The 23,821-nt window shown below is 40.0% G+C and overlaps 1 protein-coding gene across 4 annotated transcripts in view; it reads left to right on the top strand.

The window, feature by feature from the left end:
- Catsperb (cation channel sperm associated auxiliary subunit beta) overlaps positions 1 to 23,821 on the top strand; it is a 378,659-nt gene that overhangs the window by 223,837 nt on the left and 131,001 nt on the right. For 3 of the 4 annotated variants that reach the window (XM_063262696.1, XM_063262695.1, XM_063262697.1), the window contains 3 exons: positions 35 to 184; positions 7,560 to 7,718; positions 20,183 to 20,327. In XM_063262696.1, the coding sequence (XP_063118766.1) occupies positions 35 to 184; positions 7,560 to 7,718; positions 20,183 to 20,327 (454 nt within the window). Of the gene's footprint in view, positions 1 to 34; positions 185 to 7,559; positions 7,719 to 20,182; positions 20,328 to 23,821 lie in introns of those variants that run through there. The other variant, XM_063262698.1, reaches the window with a different exon arrangement.

Genomic DNA, 23,821 nt, shown 5'->3' with positions numbered 1-23,821 from the left:
GAAACAATTTTCTCTCTTCCTTTCTATTTTGCAGTCCAGTTCTTGTTTTTTTAGTAAAGAGCCATTTCTTCATTGGTTACCTTGCTTATATGAAAATTATCAAAATGAAAGAGATGTTCCACATGTGATAACATTTCTTATTGACCAAGAAACTGAAAGTGGAGTTTACCTCATGCATATTCAAGTAAGTCTTATAGCTCAGAGGGATTTTGTCTGTTACCAAGCACTACAAATTAATCCTAGAGCAGACATCATTTCCATTTTGTCATGATCTCTGGCATAGAAATTGATAAAATCATTTGTGGAATAGTTTGCTCCTGAACATTTCTTTTATTAGTCATTCAATTGTATAAAAATGAAAGTCACAATTCTAATTGTTTTCTGATTGTTTCTTACTCATTCTTCAGGGAAATAGAAGCTTAATATTTTCCATATAAACCTAAAGTTCTTGAAATGGTTAGTTTAGATGGACAAATAATGGGAACCCATTGCCACAAATGTACATTTTTTTCTTGCACAAGCCCTTAATTAGAATTATTCTCAGAACCACTGGAAAAATGAAGGGTTCTCTGAGTAGCCGTTCAGCACTAAGCCCTAAGTGATATATAGATATAGATATAGATATAGATATAGATATAGATATAGATATAGATATATAGATATATAGATATATAGATATATAGATATATATATCCCCTCTAAAGCCCATGTAACATTAAAATAAGCTGCCTTTTCAGCTCAAATATTTTAAGGCAGAGTCTCACATTGTAACAGTACATATCTTCAAGCTCACAGAATGTGCCAACCTCTGGCCATGAGTACTAGAATGAGAGGCTTGTGCCACCATGCCTGCCTATGCTAAAGTGAACATATTTTAGATTAAACTGATATTTCCTGAAAAAAGAAAACACTTTTTAGATAGATAAATAGGTTTCAGGAGAACAACATGACAGGAGACAGTGATAGCATAGGCTTGTGTGTGTATCACTCTCAGACCCATAAGACTTCCCTGGAAAATGATTTAGGGGAGATATTATTGCTATCTTTTTCTGAGAATAGCTCTGCTATGAAATGAAATGCCTGGTGCTGTACTTTAGTACACTTTGCTGCTTTTAGTTTAGAACAGATTCCTTAGTTTCCTATGCTACATCTCAAAATCTATAAGACTGATACCTGGGGTACTGGAGTAGAGTTATTAGTGATTTCTAATTTTTTATTTTCGTTTTTTCCTTCTTTATAAAATTGGGTATTTCTTATTTACATTTAATTTATTCCTTTCCCAGTTTCCAAACCAACATCCCCCTAACCCCTTCCCATCCCATTCTATAAGTGTATTCCCCTCCCAATCCTCCCCACATTACCACGATCCCCCTAAGAATCGCGTTCACTGGAGGTCCAAACGTGGCAGGAACAAGGGCTTCCCCTTGCACTGGTGCTCTTACTAGGCTATTCATTGCTACCTATGCAGTTGGAGCCCAGGGTCAATCCATGTATAGTCTTTGGGTAGTGGCTTAGTCCCTGGAAGCTCTGGTTGGTTGGCATTATTGTTCATATTGGGTCTCAAGCCCCTTCAGCTCTTTCAGTCCTTTCTCTGATTCCTTCAACTGGGGTACTATTCTCAATTCAGTGGTTTGCTGCTGGAATTCGCCTATATATTTGCCATATTCTAGCTGTGTCTCTCAGGAGAGATCTACATCTGGTTCCTGTCAGCCTGCACTTCTTTGCTTCATCCATCTTATCTAGTTTGGTGTCTGTATGTGTATGGGCCACATGTGGGGCAGGCTCTGAATGGGTGTTCCTTCTGCCTCTGTTCTAAACTTTGCCTCCCTATACCCTCCTAAGGGTATTCTTGTTATCCTTTTAAAGAAGGAGTGAAGCATCCGCATTTTCTTCATCCTTCTTGAGTTTCATGTGTTCTGTGCATCTAGGGTAATTCTACAATTTGGGCTAATATCCACTTATCAGTGAGTACATACCATGTGTGTCTTTCTGTGATTGGGTTACCTCACTCAGGGTGTTGTTTTCCAGTTCCCTCCATTTGCCTACGAATTTCATAAAGTTATTGTTTTTGATAGCTGAGTAATATTTCATTGTGTAGACGTACTACATTTTCTAAATCCATTCCTCGGTGGAAGGGCATCTGGGTCTTTCCAGCTTCTGGCTATTATAAATAAGGCTGCTATGAACATAGTGGTGCAAGAATCTTTGTTATATGTTGGAGCATCATTTGGGTATATGCCCAAGAGAGGTATATCTGGGTCCTCAGGTAGTTCAATGTCCAATTTTCTGAGGAACCTCCAGACTGATTTCCAGAATGGTTGTACCAGTCTACAATCCCATCAACAATGGAGGAGTGTTCCTCTTTCTCCACATCCTCACCAGCACCTGCTGTCACTGGGGTTTTACTCTTAGCCATTCTCACTGGTGTGTGGTGAAATCTCAGGGTTGTTTTGATTCGCATTTCCCTTATGGCTAAAGATGTTGAACATTTCTTTAGGTGGTTATAAGCCATTCAATATTCCTCAGATGTGAATTCTTTGTTTAGCTCTGAACCCCATTTTTAATAGGGTTATTTGTCTCCCTGCAGTATAACTTCATGTGTTCTTTGTATATTTTGGATATAAGCCCTCTATCAGTTTTAGGATTGGAAAAGATCTTTTCCCAATCTCTTCATTGCTGTTTTGTCCTAACAAGAGTGTCCTTTGACGTAACAAAAGCTTTGCAGTTTTATGAGGTCCCATTTGTCGATTCTTGATCTTAGAGCATAAGCCATTGGTGTTTTGTTCAGGAAATTTTCTCCAGTGCCCATGTATTCGAGATTCTTCCACACATTTTCTTCTGTTAGTTTGAGTTTATCTGGTTTGATGTGGAAGTCCTTGGTCCCCTTGGACTTAAGCTTTGTACAGCGTGATGAGAATGTATCGATCTGCATTCTTCTACATGCTGACCTCCAGTTGAACCAGCACCATTCACTGAAAATGGTTTTTTACATTGGATGGTTTTGGCTCCTTTGTCGAAAATCAAGTGACCATAGGTGTGTGGGTTCATTTCTGGGTCTTCAATTCTATTTCACTGGTCTATCTGTCTGTCTCTGTACCAATACCATACAGTTTTTAATCACTATTGTTCTGTATACTGCTTGAGTTCAGGGGTAGTGATCACCCCAGAAGTCCTTATATTGTTGAGGATAGTTTTAGCTATCCTGGGATTTTGTTATTCCAGATGAATTTGCAAATTGTTCTGTCTAACTGTATGAAAAATTGGATTGGAATTTTCATGAGGATTGCATTGAATCTGTAGATTGCTTTTGGTAAAATGGCCATTTTTACTATATTAATCCTGCCAATCCATGAGCATGGGACATCTTTCAATCTTCTGAGATCTTCTTCAATTTCTTTCTTCAGAGTCTTAAAGTTCTAATCATACAGATCTTTCACTTGCTTGGTTAAAGTCACACTGTAGTATTTGATATTATTTGGGACTATTATGAAGGGTGTCATTGTCCTAATTTCTTTCTCAGCTTGTTTTCTTTTGTGTAGAGAAGGGGAATGATTTGATATAATTTTATATATTCAGCCACTTTGCTGAAGGTGTTTATCAGGTTTAGTAGTTCTCTGGTGGAACTTTTGGGATCACTCAAATATGCTACCATATCATCTTCAAATAGTGATATTTTGACATCTTCCTTTCCAATCTTTATTAATTTGATCTCCTTTTGTTGTCTGATTGCTCTGGCTAGGACTTCGAGAACTATATTGAGTAAGTAGGGAGAGAGTGGGCAGCCTTGTCTAATCCCTGATTTTAGTGGGATTGCTTCAAGTTTCTCTCAATTTAGTTTAATTTTAGCTACTGGTTTGCTGTATATGGCTTTTTATGTTTAGATATGGGCCTTGAATTCCTATTCTTTCCAGGATTTTTATCATGAAGGGGTGATGAATTTTGTCCAATGCTTTCTCAGCATCTTAATGAAATGATCATGTTGTTCTTTTCTTTGAGTTTGATTATATAGTGGATTACATTGATGGATTTTTTATATTAAATCATCCCAGCATCCCTGGGATGAAGCATACTTGATCATGATGGATAATTGTTTTGATGTGTTCTTGAATTCGGTTTGCAAGGATTTTTTTGAGTATTTTTGCATCGATACTCATAAGAGAAATTGGCCTAAAGTTCTCTTTCCTTTTGGGCCTTTGTGTGGTTTAGGTATAAGAGTAATTGTGGCTTCATAGAAGGAATTTGGTAGCACTCCATCTGTTTCAATTTTGTGGAATACTTTGGATAGTATTGGTATGAGGTCTTCTATGAAGGTCTGATAGAATTCTGCACTGAACCCATCTGGACCTGGGCTCTTTTTAGTTGGGAAACGTTTAATGAGTGCTTCTATTTTGTTAGGAGTTATGGGGTTGTTTAAATGATTTATCTGTTCCTGATTTAAGTTCCTGGTATCTGTCTAGGAAATTGTCCATTTCCTGCAGATTTTCAAGTTTTGTTGAATATAGGCTTTTGTAATGCGATCTGATGATTTTTTTAATTTCCTCTGATTCTGTTGTTATGTCTCCCATTTCATTTCTGATTTTGTTAATTTGGACACACTCTCTGTGTCCTCTTGTTAGTCTGGCTAAGGGTTAATATATCTTGTTGATTTTCTCAAAGAACCAGTTTTTGGTTCTGTTGATTCTTTGTATAGTCCTTTTTGTTTGTACTTGGTTGATTTCAGCTCTGAGTTTGAATAATTCCTGCCTTCTACTCCTCTTGGGAGTATTTGTTTCTTTTTGTTCTAGAGCTTTTAAGTGTGCTGTCAAGCTGCTAATATATGCTCCCCCCCCCTCTTGTTTCTTCTGCGGGCACTCAGAGCTATGAGTTTTCCTCTTAGCACAGCTTTCATTGTGTCCCATAAGTTTGGGTATGTTGTACCTTCATTTTCATTAAATTATAAGGAGGCTTTAATTTCTTTCTTTATTTCTTCCTTGACCAGGTTATCACTGAGTAGAGCATTGGTCACTTCCATGTATATGTAGGCATTCTTTCCTTAATGTTATTTGAGACCAGCTTTCGCCCGTGTTGGTGTGATAGGATGCATGGGATTATGTCTATCTTTCTTTATCAGTTGAGGCCTGTTTTATGACCAATTATATGGTCAATTTTGGAGAAAAGTACCGTGAGGTGGTGAGAAGGTTTATCCTTTTGTTTTAAGATAGATTGTTCTATAAATATCTGTTAAATCCATTTAGTTCATGACTTCTCTTAGTCTGTCTATGTCTCTGTTTAATTTCTGTTTCCATGATATGTCCATTGATGAGAGTGGGGTATTGAAATCTCCTACCATTATTGGGTGAGGTGCAATGTGTGCTTTGAGCTTTAGTAAGGTTTCTTTTATGTATGTATGTGCCCTTGTATTTGGAGCATAGATATTTAGGATTGAGAGTTCATCTTAGTGGATTTTTCCTTTGATGTATATGAAGTGTCCTTCCTTATCTATTTTGATGACTTCTGGTTGAAAATCGATTTTATTCGATATTAGAATGGCTACTTCAGCTTGCGTCTTCAGACCATTTGCTTGGAAAGTTGTTTTCCAGTCTTTTACTCTGAGGTAACGTCTGTCTTTATCTCTGAGGTGTGTTTCCTGTAGGCAGCAAAAGGTTGGGTCTTCATTGCAATTCAGTTTGTTAATCAATGTCTTTTTATTGGGGAATTTAGTCCATTGATGTTGAGAGATATTAAAGAATAGTGATTCTGCTTACTGTAATATTCATGTTTGGATGTGAGATTATGTTTGTGTGCTTGTCTTCTCTTTGTTTTGTTGAAAACAATTGATTTCTTGCTTTTTCTAGGGTATAGCTTGCCTCCTTGTGTTGGGCTTTACCATTTATTATCCTTTGTAGGGCTGGATTTGTAGAAACTTATTGTGTAAATTTGGTTTTGTCATGGAATACCTTGTTTTCTCCATCTCTGTTAATTGAGAGTTTTGCAGGATACAGTAACCTGGGCTGGCATTTGTGTTCTCTTAGGGCCTGTATAACATCTGTTCAGGATATTCTGGCTTTCATAGTCTCTGATGAGAAGTCTGGTGTAATTCTGATAGGTCTGCCTTTATATGTTACTTGACCTTTTTCCCTACTGCCTTTAATATTCTTTCTTTGTTTTGTGCATTTGGTGTTTTGACTATTATGTTACAGTAGGAGTTTCTCTTCTGGTCCAATCTATTTGGAGTTCTGTAGGCTTCTTGTATGGTTATGGGCATCTCTTTCTTTATGTTAGGGAAGTTTTCTTCTATAATTTTGTTGAAGATATTTACTGGTCCTTTGAGTTGGGATTCTTCACTCTCTTCTATACCTATTGTACTTTGGTTTGACCTTCTCACTATGTCCTGGATTTCCTGTATGTTTTGGGCAAGTAGCTTTTTCCATTGTACATTATCTTTGACAGTTGCGTCGATGATTTCTGTGTAATCTTCTGCCCCTGAGATTCTCTCTTCTATCTCTTCTTATCTGTTGGTGATGCTTGTATCTACGGCTCCTTGTCTCTCTTTTGGTTTTTCTATATCCAGGGTTGTCTCCCTTTTTGCTTTCTTTATTGCTTCTATTTCCATTTTTAATTCCTTCACCTGTTTGATTGTGTTTTTCTGGAATTCTTTCAGGGATTTTTGTGTTTTCTCTCTATTGGCTTCTACTTGTTTACTGTGTTTTCCTGCATTTCTCTAAAGGAGTTCTTTATGTCTTTCTTAAAGTCCTCCATCATCATGATCAAATGTGAATTTAAATCTAGATCATTCTTTTCTGGTGTGTTTGGATATTCAATGTTTGCTTTGGTGGGAGAATTGGGCTCCGATGATGCCATGCAGTCTTGGTTTCTGTTGCTTGAGTTCCTGCATTTGCCTCTTGCCATCAGGTTGTCTCTGGTGGTACCTTGTTCTGCTATTTCTAGCAGTGGCTTGACCGTCCTATAGGCCTGTGTGTTAGGAGTGCTGTAGACCTGTTTTCCTCATTTCTTTCAGCCAGTTATGGTAACAGTGTTCTGCTTTCAGGCATGTAGTCTTTCCTGTCTGCTAGCTTTCAGCTGTTCCTGTGGGCGTGTGTCCTGAGTCCACCAGGCAGGTCACTTGGAGCAGAAAAGTTGATCTTACCTCTAGTCTTTGGCCTGAAGTCTGTTCTCAGATCTGGGTGTCAGCTCTCCGTGAGGGCAGCAACCAGAAGGGCCTGCCCCTCCTTCTCTGGGATATCAGTGCACAGTGGGCCCAGATGGTGCTAGGAGTTTTCCTCTAAAGTCAGAAATGTGGGCAAAGAGTAGTCTCCTCTGGTTTCCCAGGTTTGTCTGCCCCTCTGAAAGTCTAGCTCTCCCTCCACGGGATCTGGGTGCAGGGAGCTGTTTGACTGGCTCCCTTCAGATCCAGGTGCAATCTGGACTGCCGATATCTAATTTTTAAAAAAAAAATCTTTGCTGTAATGATGGGTATGCCCTTGTCTTAATTAAAACTGAAACAATGGAAAAGTCTAGAAATTATAATGTGGACAAAAAAATGAAACGACAAATCTTAAGATTTCCTTTGCTTTATCCAGAGTTCCAGAGAGACCTATGTCACTGTATCTATGCTCAAGGATGGGAGTCCAAGTGCTCATCCAAAATTTCCTAGTTTCAAATTTCCTTCCACATTCACACATCCAGTTGGAATGGTGTTCCATCCCCGAAGCCACTTTCTGTATGTTTATGGTGATAAGGTAAGCAGATATAAAATTTCTTTTCATTTGGAATAAGAGTAGCAGCCCAACGTTGGTAGACTGAGTGATTATATTTATGAAGAACTGGAGTACTCTGATGATCTAGGGGGCGGAAGTAGAAGGGGAGATAATGAATGCTTAGCAGTTGTTCATTGTGTGTTAGTTTTACTAGTCTAGAGTCAGATATAACCTTTCAATTTGTTCACTGTCTAATAAAAATGAGACATGGGACCCAAATTTCATGGGGAAGAGAGCTGAATACCCAGGAGTACAGACATCCTGAGACCACAGGACATACTGCAACCTCTGCACACCTCTGCCCACATCCCCGGTCCAAGGAGAAACTGCACAGTGCCTCTGGATACAGGAGTATAGGAACAGACAGTCACTTGTACTGGTGGTTCCGGTCTGTGCCCAGGAATTTACTGAAGTGGCCAAAAAGCTCCCTCTACCCAAATCCCATGGAGGAGAGAGAGAGGTAGACCTTCAGAAGTGTAGACACTCATGAGAAGTCAGAGAAGATAATGGAAAACACAGTCAAAACCCAAGAGGGAATCACCTAGTGCCAACTGTGCCCCTGGGTGCAAGGACCTATGAGCAATCAGGGGCAGGATCCTTTGATTCCTGCCTGCACCTAGAGCTGAAAGACAGTCTCCAGGAATACCGACATACTTGAAATCAGAGCACCTGTTGTCAGGAAAGGCTGTAAGAAAACAGGAAAACAGTTCTACAGTAGTGCTGACACAGAGGTCTACAGCAGGGTCAAGTCACTCTCAGAAACAGCAAGACAAACAAACACCAGAGACAATCCAATGGCTAGAGGAAAGCACAGGAGCCTAAGCAACAGAAACCAAGACTACATGGCATCATCAGAACCCAGTTATCCACCAAAGAACCTACTGGATATCCAAAGACAGCAGAAAAGCAAGATTTAAATTTAAAATCACGTTTTTTATAATGATGGAGGACTTTAAGAAAGACATAAAGAACTCCCTTAAAGAAATGCGGGAAAACACAAGTAAACAAGTAGAAACCCTTAGAGAGGAAATACAAAAATCCCTGAAAGAATTACAGGAAAACACAACCAAACAGTTGAAGAAATTGAAAATGGAAATAGAAACAATAAAGGAAGCACAAAGGGAGACAACACTGGATATACAAAACCTAAAAAAGAGAAAAGTAGCTGTAGATACAAGCATCACCAACAGAAAATAAGAGATAAAAGAGAGAATCTCAGGGGCAGAAGATACCACAGAAAATATCAAAACAACTGTCAAAGATAATGTAAAACACAAAAAACTCCTACCCCAAAACATACAGGAAATCCAGGACACAATGAGAAGATCAAACCTAAGGAAAATAGAGATGAAAGAAGGTGAAGACTCCCAACCCAAAGGACCAGTAAATATCTTCCAAAAAAAATTCCTTAACCTAAAAAGGGATCCCATAAACATACAAGAAGCCTACAGAACTCCAAATAGATTGGACCAGAAGAGAAATTCCTCCCATCACATAATTGTTAAAATACAAAATGCACAAAACAAAGAAAGAATATTAAAAGCATTAAGGGAAAAATGTCCAAAATCATATAAAGGCAGACCTATAAGAATTACACCAGACTTTTCACCAGAGACTATGATAGACAGAAGATCCTGGACAGATGTCATACAGGCCCTAATAGAACACAAATGCCAGGCCAAGTTACTGTATCCAGCAAAACTCACAATTAACATAGATGGAGAAACCAAGATATTCCATGACAAAACCAAATTTAGACAATAAGTTTCTACAAATCCAGCCCTACAAAGGTTGGTAGAAGGAAAACTCCAATACAAGGAGAGAAGTTACACCACACAGAAAGCAAGAATATAATTTCCTTGTATTGAAACCAAAACAGAGACAAACAAACATACTAAAAACTCTAATAACAAAAATAACAGGAAGCGACAATCACTATTCCTTAATATCTCTCAACATAATGGACTCAATTCCTCAATAAAAAAATATAGACTAACAGACTGGATATGTAAAGAGGACCCAGCATTTTGCCACATTCAGGAAACACACCTCAGAGACAAAGACAGACACTACCTCAGAGTAAATGGCTGGAAAACAACATTCCAAGCAAATGGCCTGAAGAAACAAGCTGGAGTTGCCATTCTAATATAAAATAATATTGACTTTCAACCAAAAGTCATTTAAAAAGGTAAGGAAGGATGCTTCACCTTCATGAAAGGAAAAACTCACCAACATGAACTCTAAAACCTAAATATCTGTGCTTCAAATGCAAGGGCACCTACATTCATAAAAGAAACATTGCGAAAGCTCAAAGCACACATTACACCTCACACGATAATAGTAGATTTCAACACCCCACTCTCATCAATGGACATATCATGGAAACAGAAATTAAACAGAGACATAGAGAAACAGAAGTTATGAACAAAATGGACTTAACAAATACTTATAGAACATTCCATCCTAAATCGAAAGACTATACCTTGTTCTCAGCACCTAATGGAACCTTCTTCAAAATTAACCATATAATCTGGCACAAAACAAGCCTCAACAGATACAGGAAGATAGGAATAATCCCATGCATCCTATCAGATCACCACGCACTAAGACTGGTCGTCAAGCCCGGAAACGGCGGCGCAGATCTTCCTGGTTGCTGCCGCCACAGAGAGCACTTGGGCAGCACCCCGCGAGCAAACTTGAGCCTCGGGACCACAGGTAAGACCAACTTTTCTGCTGCAAGAGACCTGCCTAGTGAACTCGGGACACACAGAGGCAGAATTCCTCTAGGACCGGGCACTTCCTGTGTTTACCTGGAGTCCCATACCCGCGGATCCCGGCCCGCAGCAGCTCTCTGCTCCCAGACCCCGTGGGAGAGAGACGTCACCGCCTGGTCAGGTGGGCACTCCTGAGGCTGCAGAGCGGAGGAGACAACCAACACTGCCCACCCCTGCCCACATACCTGGCCCAAGAGGAAACTGTATAAGGCCTCTGGGTTCCCGTGGGGGAGGGCCCAGGAGCGGCAGGACCCCTGCGCCTGAGACACCGCCGGAACCTGAGGGAACAGACCAGATAAACAGTTCTCTGCACCCAAATCCCGTGGGAGGGAGAGATAAACCTTTAGAGAGGCAGACAAGCCTGGGAAACCAGAAGAGACTGCACTCTGCACACATTACTGATTCCAGAGGAAAACACCAAACGCCATCTGGAACCCTGGTGCACTGAAGCTCCCGGAAACGGCGGCGCGGATCTTCCTGGTTGCTGCCACCACAGAGAGCTCGTGGGCAGCACCCCGCGACCGAACTTGAGCCTCGGGACCACAGGTAAGACCAAATTTTCTGCTGCAAGTGACCTGCCTGGTGAACTCAAGACACAGGCCCACAGGAACAGCTGAAGACCTGTAGAGAGGAAAAACTACACGCCCGAAAGCAGAACACTCTGTCCCCATAACAGGCTGAAAGAAAACAGGAAAACAGGTCTACAGCACTCCTGACACACAGGCTTATAGGACAGTCTAGCCACTGTCAGAAATAGCAGAAAAAAGTAACACTAGAGATAATCTGATGGCTAGAGGCAAGCGCAGGAACCCAAGCAACAGAAACCAAGACTACATGGCACCATCGGAGCCCAATTCTCCCATCAAAACAAACATGGAATATCCAAACACACAAGAAAAGCAAGATCTAGTTTCAAAATCATATTTGATCATGATGCTGGAGGACTTCAAGAAAGACGTGAAGAACTCCCTTAGAGAAACACAGGAAAACATTAATAAACAAGTAGAAGCCTACAGAGAGGAATCGCAAAAATCCCTGAAAGAATTCCAGGAAAACACAATCAAACAGTTGAAGGAATTAAAAATGGAAATAGAAGCAATCAAGAAAGAACACATGGAAACAACCCTGGATATAGAAAACCAAAAGAAGAGACAAGGAGCTGTAGATACAAGCTTCACCAACAGAATACAAGAGATGGAAGAGAGAAACTCAGGAGCAGAAGATTCCATAGAAATCATTGACTCAACTGTCAAAGATAATGTAAAGCGGAAAAAGCTACTGGTCCAAAACATACAGGAAATCCAGGACTCAATGAGAAGATCAAACCTAAGGATAATAGGTATAGAAGAGAGTGAAGACTCCCAGCTCAAAGGACCAGTAAATATCTTCAACAAAATCATAGAAGAAAACTTCCCTAACCTAAAAAAAGAGATACCCATAGGCATACAAGAAGCCTACAGAACTCCAAATAGATTGGACCAGAAAAGAAACACCTCCCGTCACATAATAGTCAAAACACCAAACACACAAAATAAAGAATATCAAAAGCAGTAAGGAAAAAAGGTAAAGTAACATATAAAGGCAGACCTATCAGAATCACACCAGACTTTTCGCCAGAAACTATGAAGGCCAGAAGATCCTGCACTGATGTCATACAGACCCTAAGAGAACACAAATGCCAGCCCAGGTTACTGTATCCTGCAAAACTCTCAATTAACATAGATGGAGAAACCAAGATATTCCATGACAAAACCAAATTTACACAATATCTTTCTACAAATCCAGCACTACAAAGGATAATAAATGGTAAAGCCCAACATAAGGAGGCAAGCTATACCCTAGAAGAAATAAGAAACTAATCGTCCTGGCAACAAAACAAAGAGAAGAAAAGCACACAAACATAACCTCACATCCAAATATGAATATAACAGGAAACAATAATCACTATTCCTTAATATCTCTCAACATCAATGGCCTCAACTCCCCAATAAAAAGACATAGATTAACAAACTGGATGCGCAGTGAGGACCCTGGATTCTGCTGCCTACAGGAAACACACCTCAGAGACAAAGACAGACACTACCTCAGAGTGAAAGGCTGGAAAACAACTTTCCAAGCAAATGGTCGGAAGAAGAAAGCTGGAGTAGCCATTCTAATATCAAATAAAATCAATTTTCAACTAAAAGTCATCAAAAAAGATAAGGAAGGACACTTCATATTCATCAAAGGAAAAATCCACCAAAATGAACTCTCAATCCTAAATATCTATGGCCCAAATACAAGGGCACCTACATACATAAAAGAAACCTTACTAAAGCTCAAAACACACATTGCACCTCACACGATAATAGTAGGAGATTTCAACACCCCACTCTCATCAACGGACAGATCATGGAAACAGAAATTAAACAGAGACGTAGACAGACTAAGAGAAGTCATGAGCCAAATGGACTTAACAGATATTTATAGAACATTCTATCCTAAAGCAAAAGGATATACCTTCTTCTCAGCTCCTCATGGTACTTTCTCCAAAATTGACCATATAATTGGTCAAAAAACGGGCCTCAACAGGTACAGAAAGATAGAAATAATTCCATGCGTGCTATCGGCCACCACAGCCTAAAACTGGTGTTCAATAACAATAAGGGAAGAATGCCCACATATACGTGGAATTTGAACAATGCTCTACTCAATGATAACCTGGTCAAGGAATAAATAAAGAAAGAAATTAAAAACTTTTTAGAATTTAATGAAAATGAAGGTACAACATACCCAAACTTATGGGACACAATGAAAGCTGTGCTAAGAGGAAAACTCATAGCGCTGAGTGCCTGCAGAAAGAAACAGGAAAGAGCATATGTCAGCAGCTTGACAGCACACCTAAAAGCTCTAGAACAAAAAGAAGCAAATACACCCAGGAGGAGTAGAAGGCAGGAAATAATCAAACTCAGAGCTGAAATCAACCAAGTAGAAACAAAAAGGACCATAGAAAGAATCAACAGAACCATAAGTTGGTTCTTTGAGAAAGTCAACAAGATAGATAAACCCTTAGCGAGACTAACAAGAGGACACAGAGAGTGTGTCCAAATTAACAAAATCAGAAATGAAAAGGGAGACATAACTACAGATTCAGAGGAAATTCAAAAAATCATCAGATCTTACTATAAAAGCTTATATTCAACAAAACTTGAAAATCTGCAGGAAATGGACAATTTCCTAGACAGATACCAGGTACCGAAGTTAAATCAGGAACAAATAAACCATCTAAACAATCACATAAATTCTAAAGTAATAGAAGAAGTTATTAAAAGTCTCCAACCAAAAAGAGCCCAATTCCAGATGGGTTCAGTGCAGAATTCTATCAGACATTCATAGAAGACCTCATACCAATACTACCCAAACTATTCCACAAAATTGAAACAGATGGAGTGCTACCGAATTCCTTCAATGGAACCACAATTATTCTTATACCTAAATCACACAAAGACCCAACAAAGAAAGAGAACTTCAGACCAATTTCCCTTATGAATATCGATGCAAAAATACTCAATAAAATCGAATCCAAGAGCACATCAAAACAATCATCCACCATGATCAAGTAGGCTTCATCCCAGGCATGCAGGGATGGTTTAATATACGGAAAACCATCAACGTGATCCATTATATAAACAAACTGAAAGAACAGAACCACATGATCATTTAATTAGATGCTGAGAAAGCGTTTGACAAAATTCAACACCCCTTCATAATAAAAGTCCTGGAAAAAATAGGAATTCAAGGCCCATACCTAAACATAGTAAAAGCCATATACAGCAAACCAGTAGCTAACATTAAACTAAATGGAGGAAACTTGAAGCAATCCCACTAAGATCAGGGATAGGACAAGGATGCCCACTCTCTCCCTAATTATTCAGTATAGTTCTTGAAATTCTAGCCAGAACAATCAGACAACAAAAGGAGATCAAGGGGATAGAGATGGGAAAAAAAGAAGTCAAAATATCACTATTTGCAGACGATATGATAGTATATTTAAGCGATCCCAAAAGGTCCAGCAGAGAACTACTAAACCTGATAAACACCTTCAGCAAAGTGGCTCGGTATAAATTAATCCAAATAAATCAGTAGCCTTCCTCTACACAAGAGAGAAACAAGCCGAGAAAGAAATTAGGGAAACGACACACTTCATAATAGTCCCAAATAATATAAAATACCTCGGTTTGACTCTAACCAAGCAAGTGAAAGATCTGTATGATAAGAACTTCAAGCCTCTGAAGAAAAAATTGGAGAAGACCTCAGGAGATGGAAAGATCTCCCATGCTCATGGATTGGCAGGTTTAACATAATAAAAATGTCCATTTTACCAAAAGCGATCTACAGATTCAATGCAATCCCCATCAAAATACCAATCCAATTCTTCAGAGAGTTAGACAGAATAATTTGCAAATTCATCTGGAATAACAAAAAACCCAGGATAGCTAAAACTATCCTCAACAATAAAAGAACTCCTGGGGGAATCACTATCCCTGAACTGAAGCAGTATTACAGAGCAGTACTGGTAAAAAAAAAAAAAAACTGCATGGTAATGGTACAGAGACAGACAGATAGACCAGTGGACTAGAACTGAAGGCCCAGAAATGAACCCACACAACTATGGTCACTTGATTTTTGACAAAGGAGCCAAAACCATTCAATAGAAAAAAGATAGCATTTTCAGCAAATGGTGCTGGTTCAACTGGAGGTCAGCATGTAGAAGAATGCAGATTGATCCATGCTTATCACCCTGTACAAAGCTTAAGTCCAAGTGGATCAAGGACCTCCACATCCAACCAGATACACTCAAACTAGTAGAAGAAAAAGTGGGGAAGCATCTCGAACACATGGGCACTGGAGAAAATTTCCTGAACAAAACACCAATGTCTTATGCTCTAAGATCAAGAATGGACAAGTGGGATCATAAAACTGCAAAGCTTCTGTAAGGCAAAGGACCCTTTTGTTATGACAAAATGGCATCCAACAGAATGGGAAAAGATCTTCACCAATCTTACAACTGATAGAGGGCTTATATCCAAAATATACAAAGAACTCAAGAAGTTAGACTGCAGGGAGACAAATAACCCTATCAAAAAATGGGGTTCAGAGCTAAACAATGAATTCACAGCTGAGGAATGCTGAATGACTGAGAAATACCTAAAGAAATGTTCAACATCTTTAGTCATAAGGGAAATGCAAATCAAAACAACCCTGAAATTTCACCTCACACCAGTGAGAATGGCTAAGATCAAAAACTCAAGTGACAGCAGATGCTGGCGAGGATGTGGAGAAAGAGGAACACTCCTCCATTGTTGGTGGGATTGCAGACTGGTACAACCATTCTGGAAATCAGTCTGGAGGTTCCTCAGAAAATTGGACATTGAACTACCTGAAGACCCAGCTATACCTCTCTTGGGCATATACCCAAAAGGTGCCCCAACATATAACAAAGACACATGCTCCGCCATGTTCATAGCATCCTTATTTATAATAGCCAGAAGCTGGAAAGAACCCAGATGCCCTTCAACAGAGGAATGGATACAGAATATGTGGTACATCTACACAATGGAATATTACTCAGCTATCAAAAACAATGACTTTATGAAATTCATACTCAAATTGATGGAACTGGAAAATATCATCCTGAGTGAGGTAACCCAATTACAGAAAAACACACATGGTATGCACTGATTGATAAGTGGCTATTAGCCCAAATGCTTGAATTGCCCTAGATGCACAGAACACATGAAACTCGAGGGATGACCAAAATGTGAATGCTTCACTCCTTCTTTAAAAGGGGAACATGAATACCCTTGGCATGGAATAGGGAGGCAAAGTTTAGAACAGAGGAAGGAAGAACACCCATTCAGAGCCTGCCCCACATGTGGCCCATACATATACAGCCACCCAATTAGATAAGACGGATGAAGCAAAGAAGTGCGGGCCAACAGGAACCTGATGTAGATCTCTCCTGAGAGACACAGCCAGAATACAGCAAATACATAGTCGAATGCCAGCAGCAAACCACTGAACTGAGAACGGGACCCCCATTGAAGGAATCAGAGAAAGGACTGGAAGACCTTGAAGGGGCTAAAGACCCCATATGTACAACAATACCAACCAACCAGAGCTTCCAGGGACTAGGCCACTACGCAAAGACTATACATGGACTGACCCTGGGCTCCAACTTCATTGGTAGCAATAGCCTAGTGAGAGCACCAGTGGAAGGGGAAGCCCTTGGTCCTGCCAAGACTGAACCCCCAGTGAACGCGATTGTTGTGGGGAGGGTGGTAATGAGGGGAGGATGGGGACGGGAACACCAATATAGAAGGGGAGGGGAGGGGCTAGGGGGGTGTTCCCTGGAAACCAGGAAGGGCAATAACAATCGAAATGTAAATAAGAAATACTCAAGTTAATAAAGATAAAAAAATACTCAAATTAATAAAGATTAAAAATAACTTCTGGAGGAATCACCATCTGTGACTTCAAGCAGTATTACAGAGCAATATTCATAAAAGCTGTATGATATTGGTACAGAGACAGGCAGATAGATCAATGTAAAAGAATTGAAGACCCAGAAATGAACCCACACACATATGGTCACTTGATCTTTGACGAAGGGGCTAAAACCATCCAATGGAAAAAAGATAGCAATTTCAACAAATGGTGCTGGTTCAACTAGTGGTCAGCATGTAGAAGAATGCAAATCGATCCACTCTTATCCCCATGTACAAAGCATAAGTCCAAGTGGATCAAAAACCTCCACATCAAACCAGATACACTCAAACTAATAGAAGAAAAAGTGGAGAAGAATCTCGAACACATTGGCACTGGGGAAAATTTCCTGAACAAAACATGCTCATGCTCTAAGATCAAGTATTGACAAATGGGATCTCATAAAACTACAAAGCTTCTGTAAGGCAAAAACACTGTCATTAGGACAAAATGGCAACCAACAGATTGGGAAAGGATCTTTACCAATCCTACATCTGATAGAGGGCTAATATTTAAAATATACAAAGAACTCAAGAAGTTAGACTCCAGAGAGCCAAATAACCCTATTAAAAATGGGGTACAGGGCTAAACAAAACATTCTCAGCTGAGGATTATTGAATAGCCAGAAAGCACCTAAAGAAATGTTCAACATCCTTTGTCATCAGGGAAATGCAAATCGAAACAACCCTGAGATTTTACCTCACACCAGCCAGAATGGCTAAGATAAAAAAAAAAAATCTCAGGTGACAGCAGATGCTGGCGAGGATGTGGAGAAAGAGGAACACTCCTCCATTGTTGGCGGAATTGCAAACTGTACAACCATTCTGGAAATCGGTCTGGAGGTTCCTCAGAAAATTAGACATTGAACTATCTGAGGACCCAGCTATACCTCTCTTGGGCATATACCCAAAAGATGCCCCAACATATAATAAAGGAACATGCTCCACTATGTTCATAGCAGCCTGATTTATAATAGCCAGAAGCTGGAAAGAACCCAGATCAGCAGAGGAATAATATCCATGCTCATAATTTGTTGGCTTATATGATCTACTGTAGGCAGAATTGGGCATATACACATCTGACACCTGATATTATGGTTTCTTGAAACTCCCTTTTGTTTTTATACTAATAGTTTACAACCTCTAATTCTCCTCTAGCCATTATTTTTTAATCCAATCTTCCTGCTGTTTCTAGATCACTCCACACACTATGTGGGTAAGCATCGTCCAGTACGTGGCATGCTTCCCTCTCACTATACATTCCATGCCATTTTCTCTGCATTACACAAACTGTAGTGAAATTCTAAGATTGCATCTAACAGTTTCCTGTCAACTTTTGCCAATGTGACTTCTTCATTACTTTCTGTTCCGCAATTCTTGGTATTATAGGTTGAAAAGTGATTTTGGAAGAGCTAATTATACTCAGATTTGATAGCTCAAAAGCCTACAAATCAGGAATACTCCCAGAAAACCCTATTCATGAGTGTATTTTGTTTTTCTTTGAGACTTACACTCTGGTCCAGGCTGTCCTAGACCTCACTATGTACCCCAATCTAGTCTTGAACCTGCCTGTGGCTGTTGTGTGTAGTTTTATGGTACTGCCTTCACTCTGAGAACAGCTGTGTTACCAGCCCCCACCCAGCTTCCCTTTTATTCTGCCTTTATCTCTAGGAGGTGACCACATTACTAGCCCCCAGCTGGCTTCCCTTTTATCCTCAGACAATAGAACACACAGTTTGTTCCTTTACAACTTTCCTTCTTGGCACAATTACTGAGCGCTGATATCTCTCACCTAGAAACTCGAGCCCTTACCAATTTATTATCTTCATCTCTCCACCTGTCCTAAACTTCAGCAACTAGTCCCACCTAGCCTCTGTCAAACATCCCTAGCTACCTGCCCATTGTGGCCACAGGCCCCAGCTCCCCCTGAAACCTCACATGGTGGCTGTGTTTTTTTCCCTCTAAAGCATGACAGAAACTCCTCTCTCCTTCCTTGGGTCTGCCTATCCTCCTGGGTTCCAGAAGTCCTGCCTATACCTTCCACCCAGCAATTAGCCCCCAGCCTTCTTTACAGACAAATCAAGAACCAATTGGGGAATAGGACCTTAGTATCAGCACTGCCCCCTTCAGGCCTCAACCTCCTAAGTGCTAATATTATAAAACTGTACTACTAGTCTCAGCTTGGAAAGACAACATACAATAGAGACCCCACAATGTTTAAAGAATACATTGGAGAGAATTAAAAATAACAATGATGAAAAAGTCATACAAAGTACTTTCAAAAGGAAAACCTAATAATGAAAGAAATGAAACAAAAAGGCACATCATTTAAATGAAAGTAGAAACAAATAAACATGTGAAGAGATGCTATAATCCCCAAGTTCCAGGAAAATACAAATCAGAAATGCAGTATGTGCAGCTGGGAAGATGGCTGACCTGGTAAAATCACTTGCTCTGAAAACATGAGGACCTGAGTTCAGATTCCCAAAACCAATGTAAAAGACTGAGTATCACTGTGCAAATCTATAAACTCCAACATTAAGAAGCAGAGTCAGGCAGATCCTGACAGCCAGTAGACCAAAAATAAATAAACAAACAAACAAACAAACAAATAAATAAATAAATAAATAAATAAGTTCTTGTTCAATAAAAGACTCTCTATCTAAATAAGGTAGAGAGCACAACAGGAATTCACCCAACATCCTGCAGTCTCCCTAACATACACCCATACATGTGCATGAAAGACACATGCACTCATATTCACTCATGCATACGTTCACCCACACAAACAGAGAGAGAAAGGAAGGGAGGGAGGGAGGGAGGGAGGGAGGGAGGGAGGGAGGGAGGAAGGGAGGGAGGGAAGGAGGAAGGGAAGGAGGGACAGAGAGAGAGAGAGAGAGAGAGAGAGAGAGAGAGAGTTATAAGATACCACTCTCAATCACTTATTTGAACTAATTACCTTTGACAATACAAACACTGGGGAGGTAATTCAAATGGGTGAGAGGGAAAGTAGTTGATGGTCTCATGATGGGCATAGAGATATGAGGAAAATAGTATTGTATATATTTTCTTTTATAGAAAACTCAGACTAATAGGTAATTTTGAGAGTTAGAGGCAGTTCTTAGTGAGGTGTTATCTCTTCCTTTAGGTATGGATTTCAATGGATGGTGGCAATACTTTTGAAATTCTGTGTAACTTAGTCCTAAACTATGTCCAGGAGACTGCTCATAGCTTTTATACCTCAGACATAGCTTTTATTCTAAATGATGGAAAGATTTTAATGACAAAAGCAGGTGAGAAATTTTGAATTTGGTGTTGTTTGTTCATTTTACATGTGGGCCAGAAAGGTAAGCTGTTCGAAAAACATGTATTAATTGACTTGACAATAAGGCCTCAGTGTATTGGATTTGTTGCATCTGCAAGAAAAATCATATGAACAGCCATAAAAGAGAGGAACCCTGCATTAGTATGCTATGTTCCTAGTATTGTTTCCCTCTCCCAAATTAAATAATAATAGATACCACCATGGAAATACAATTGTGTCCCACATGTTATATCATTCAATAGTCACAACCACAATGACAGAGATTTTGTCCTTTAAGTTGGTGTTGCTGTCTCTGGCTGATGCCTGTCTCTCCTATGGGCCTGTAAGCCTATGATCTTAGGAGTGAGAGCACTCCTGGGAGACCAGCTGTCTCCAGGCATGTTTTGGATCTAGAGGGCTGTGGGACAGCCTTAGCTCTCAGTGCAGATGCAGACTGGAAGGGTCCTGTCCCAGGCTGTTCTGTGATTCCTGTAAGCTCCTGGTGGGTCCTTGGAACCATCAGTGGACTAAAGCAGTGTCACAACTGTGGGCTTAGGAGTGAGAGCGCGTCTAAGAGAACAGCTTCCTCCAGGCAGGTTTTGGGTCTGGAGGGATGTGGAGCAGTCTTAGGTCTGGAAACGAGGGTCCTGTCCCATGCTCCAAGGTTCCTGTGCTATGTGTGCTCCTGGCAGGTCCTTCTTTGTATAGGTATTGGAGCAAAAGTAGGGTCTCACCTGTGGACTTAGGAGTGAGAGCGCTCCTGGGAAATCAGCTACCTCCAGGCAGGTTTTGGGTGCAGAGGACTGTGGGACAACCTTAGCTCTGAGCACAGATGGAAACCAGGAGGCAATGTTCAACACTTCTTTATGTTTCTCAGACATTTCTGTTTCATCTTTTGAGAATTCTATTTAATTCTGTACACCATTTTAAATTGGGTTGTTTTGTTCTGTTGTTCTTGTTTGTGCATATGTGTGTTTTTGTATGAAGTTGAAGATTGCTTTTTTTCATTGTCTATGAAGAATTTATATTGGAATTTTAATAGGGATTCCAGTGAATATGTAGATTGCTTTTAGTAAGATAGCAATTTTCACAGTATTAATCCAAGATCTTAGAAGATCTTTCCATCTGCTAATGTCTTTCTTAATCCCCTTCTTCGATGTTAAAATTTTATTCAATTTTTTCACTTGCTTGGATAGAGTTGTCCCAAGATACTTTCTTTTTTCTTTTATTTCTTTTTTTTTATTAACTTGAGTATTTCTTATTTACATTTCAAGTGTTAATCCCTTTCCCGATTTCCGGGCAAACATCCCCCTAATCCCTCCCCCTTCCCTTCGTTATGGGTGTTCCCCTCCCCATCCTCCCCCCATTGCCGCCCTCCCCCCAACAATCACGTTCACTGGGGGTTCAGTCTTAGCAGGACCCAGGGCTTCCCCTTCCACTGGTGCTCTTACTAGGCTACTCATTGCTACCTATGAGGTCAGAGTCCAGGGTCAGTCCATGTATAGTCTTTAGGTAGTGGCTTAGTCCCTGGAAGCTCTGGTTGGTTGGCATTGTTGTACATATGGGGTCTCAAGCCCCTTCAAGCTCTTCCAGTTCTTTCTCTGATTCCTTCAACCCCCGTTCTCAGTTCAGTGGTTTGCTGCTGGCATTCGACTATGTATTTGCTGTATTCTGGCTGTGTCTCTCAGGAGAGATCTACATCAGGTTCCTGTTGGCCCGCACTTCTTTGCTTCATCCGTCTTATCTAATTGGGTGGCTGTATATGTATGGGCCACATGTGGGGCAGGCTCTGAATGGGTGTTCCTTCTGTGTCTGTTTTAATCTTTGCCTCTCTATTCCCTGCCAAGGGTATTCTTGTTCCCCTTTTAAAGAAGGAGTGAAGCATTCACATTTTGATCATCCTTCTTCAGTTTCATGTGTTCTGTGCACCTAGGGTACTTCGAGCATTTAGACTAATAGCCACTTAACAATGAGTGCATATAATGTGTGTTTTTCTGTGATTGGGTTACCTCACTCAGGATGACATTTTCCAGTTCCATCCACTTGCCTATGAATTTCGTAAAGTCATTGTTTTTGATAGCTGAGTAATATTCCATTGTGTATGTGTACCACATTATCTGTATCCATTCCTCTGTTGAAGGACATCTGGGTTCTTTCCAGCTTCTGGCTATTAAATAAGGCTGCTATGAACATAGTGGAGATGTGTTTTGTTATATGTTGGGGCATCTTTTCGGTATATGCCCAAGAGAGGTATAGCTGGGTCTTCAGGAAGTTCAATGTCCAATTTTCTAAGGAACCTCCAGACTGATTTCCAGAATGGTTGTACCAGTCTGCAATCCCACCAACAATGGAGGAGTGTTTCTCTTTCTCCACATCCTCACCAGCATCTGCTGTCACTGGGGATTTTGATCTTAGCCAATGTGACTGGTGTGAGGTGGAATCTCAGGGTTGTTTTGATTTTCATTTCCCTTATGACTAAAGATGTTGAACATTTCTTTAGGTGTTTCTCAGCCATTCAGCATTCCTCAACAGTGAATTCTTTGTTTAGCTCTGAACACCATTTTTTGATAGAGTTATTTGTCTCCCTGCAGTCTAACTTCTTGAGTTCTTTGTATATTTTGGATATAAGCCCTCTATCAGTTGTAGGATTGGTGAAGATCTTTTCCCAATCTGTTGGTTGCCATTTTGTCCTAACAAAAGGGTCCTTTGCCTTACAGAAGCTTTGTAGTTTTATGAGATCCCATTTGTTGATTCTTGATCTTAGAGCATAAGACATTGGTGTTTTATTCAGGAAATTTTCTCCAGTGCCCATGTGTTCCAGATGCTTCCCCACTTTTTCTTCTACTAGTTTAAGTGTATCTGGTTGGATGTGGAGGTCCTTGATCCACTTGGACTTAAGCTTTGTACAGGGTGATAAGCATGGATCAATCTGCATTCTTCTACATGCTGACCTCCAGTTGAACCAGCACCATTTGCTGAAAATGCTATCTTTTTTCTATTGAATGGTTTTGGCTCCTTTGTCAAAAATCAAGTGACCATAGTTGTGTGGGTTCATTTCTGGGCCTTCAGTTCTAGTCCACTGGTCTATCTGTCTGTCTCTGTACCATTACCATGCAGTTTTGTTTTGTTTTTTTACCACTATTACTCTGTAATACTGCTTGAGTTCAGGGATAGTGATTCCCCCAGGAGTCCTTTTATTGTTGAGGACAGTTTTAGCTATCCTGGGTTTTTTGTTATTCCAGATGAATTTGCAAATTGTTCTGTCTAACTCTATAAAGATTTGGGTTGGAAATTGGATGGGGATTGCATTGAACCAGTAGATCGCTTTTGGTAAAATGGCCATTTTTACTATATTAATCCTGCCAATCCATGAGCACGGGAGATCTTTCCATCTTCTGAGATCTTCAATATTTTTTTTCAGAGGCTTGAAGTTCTTATCATACAGATCTTTTACTTGCTTGGTTAAAGTCACACCGAAGTATT

This window comes from Rattus norvegicus, chromosome 6 (assembly GCF_036323735.1).
Source record: "Rattus norvegicus strain BN/NHsdMcwi chromosome 6, GRCr8, whole genome shotgun sequence".
Lineage (NCBI taxonomy): Eukaryota > Metazoa > Chordata > Mammalia > Rodentia > Muridae > Rattus > Rattus norvegicus.
The sequence above is the reverse complement of the archived record's forward strand: the minus strand, read 5'-3'. Positions and strand labels throughout refer to the sequence as shown.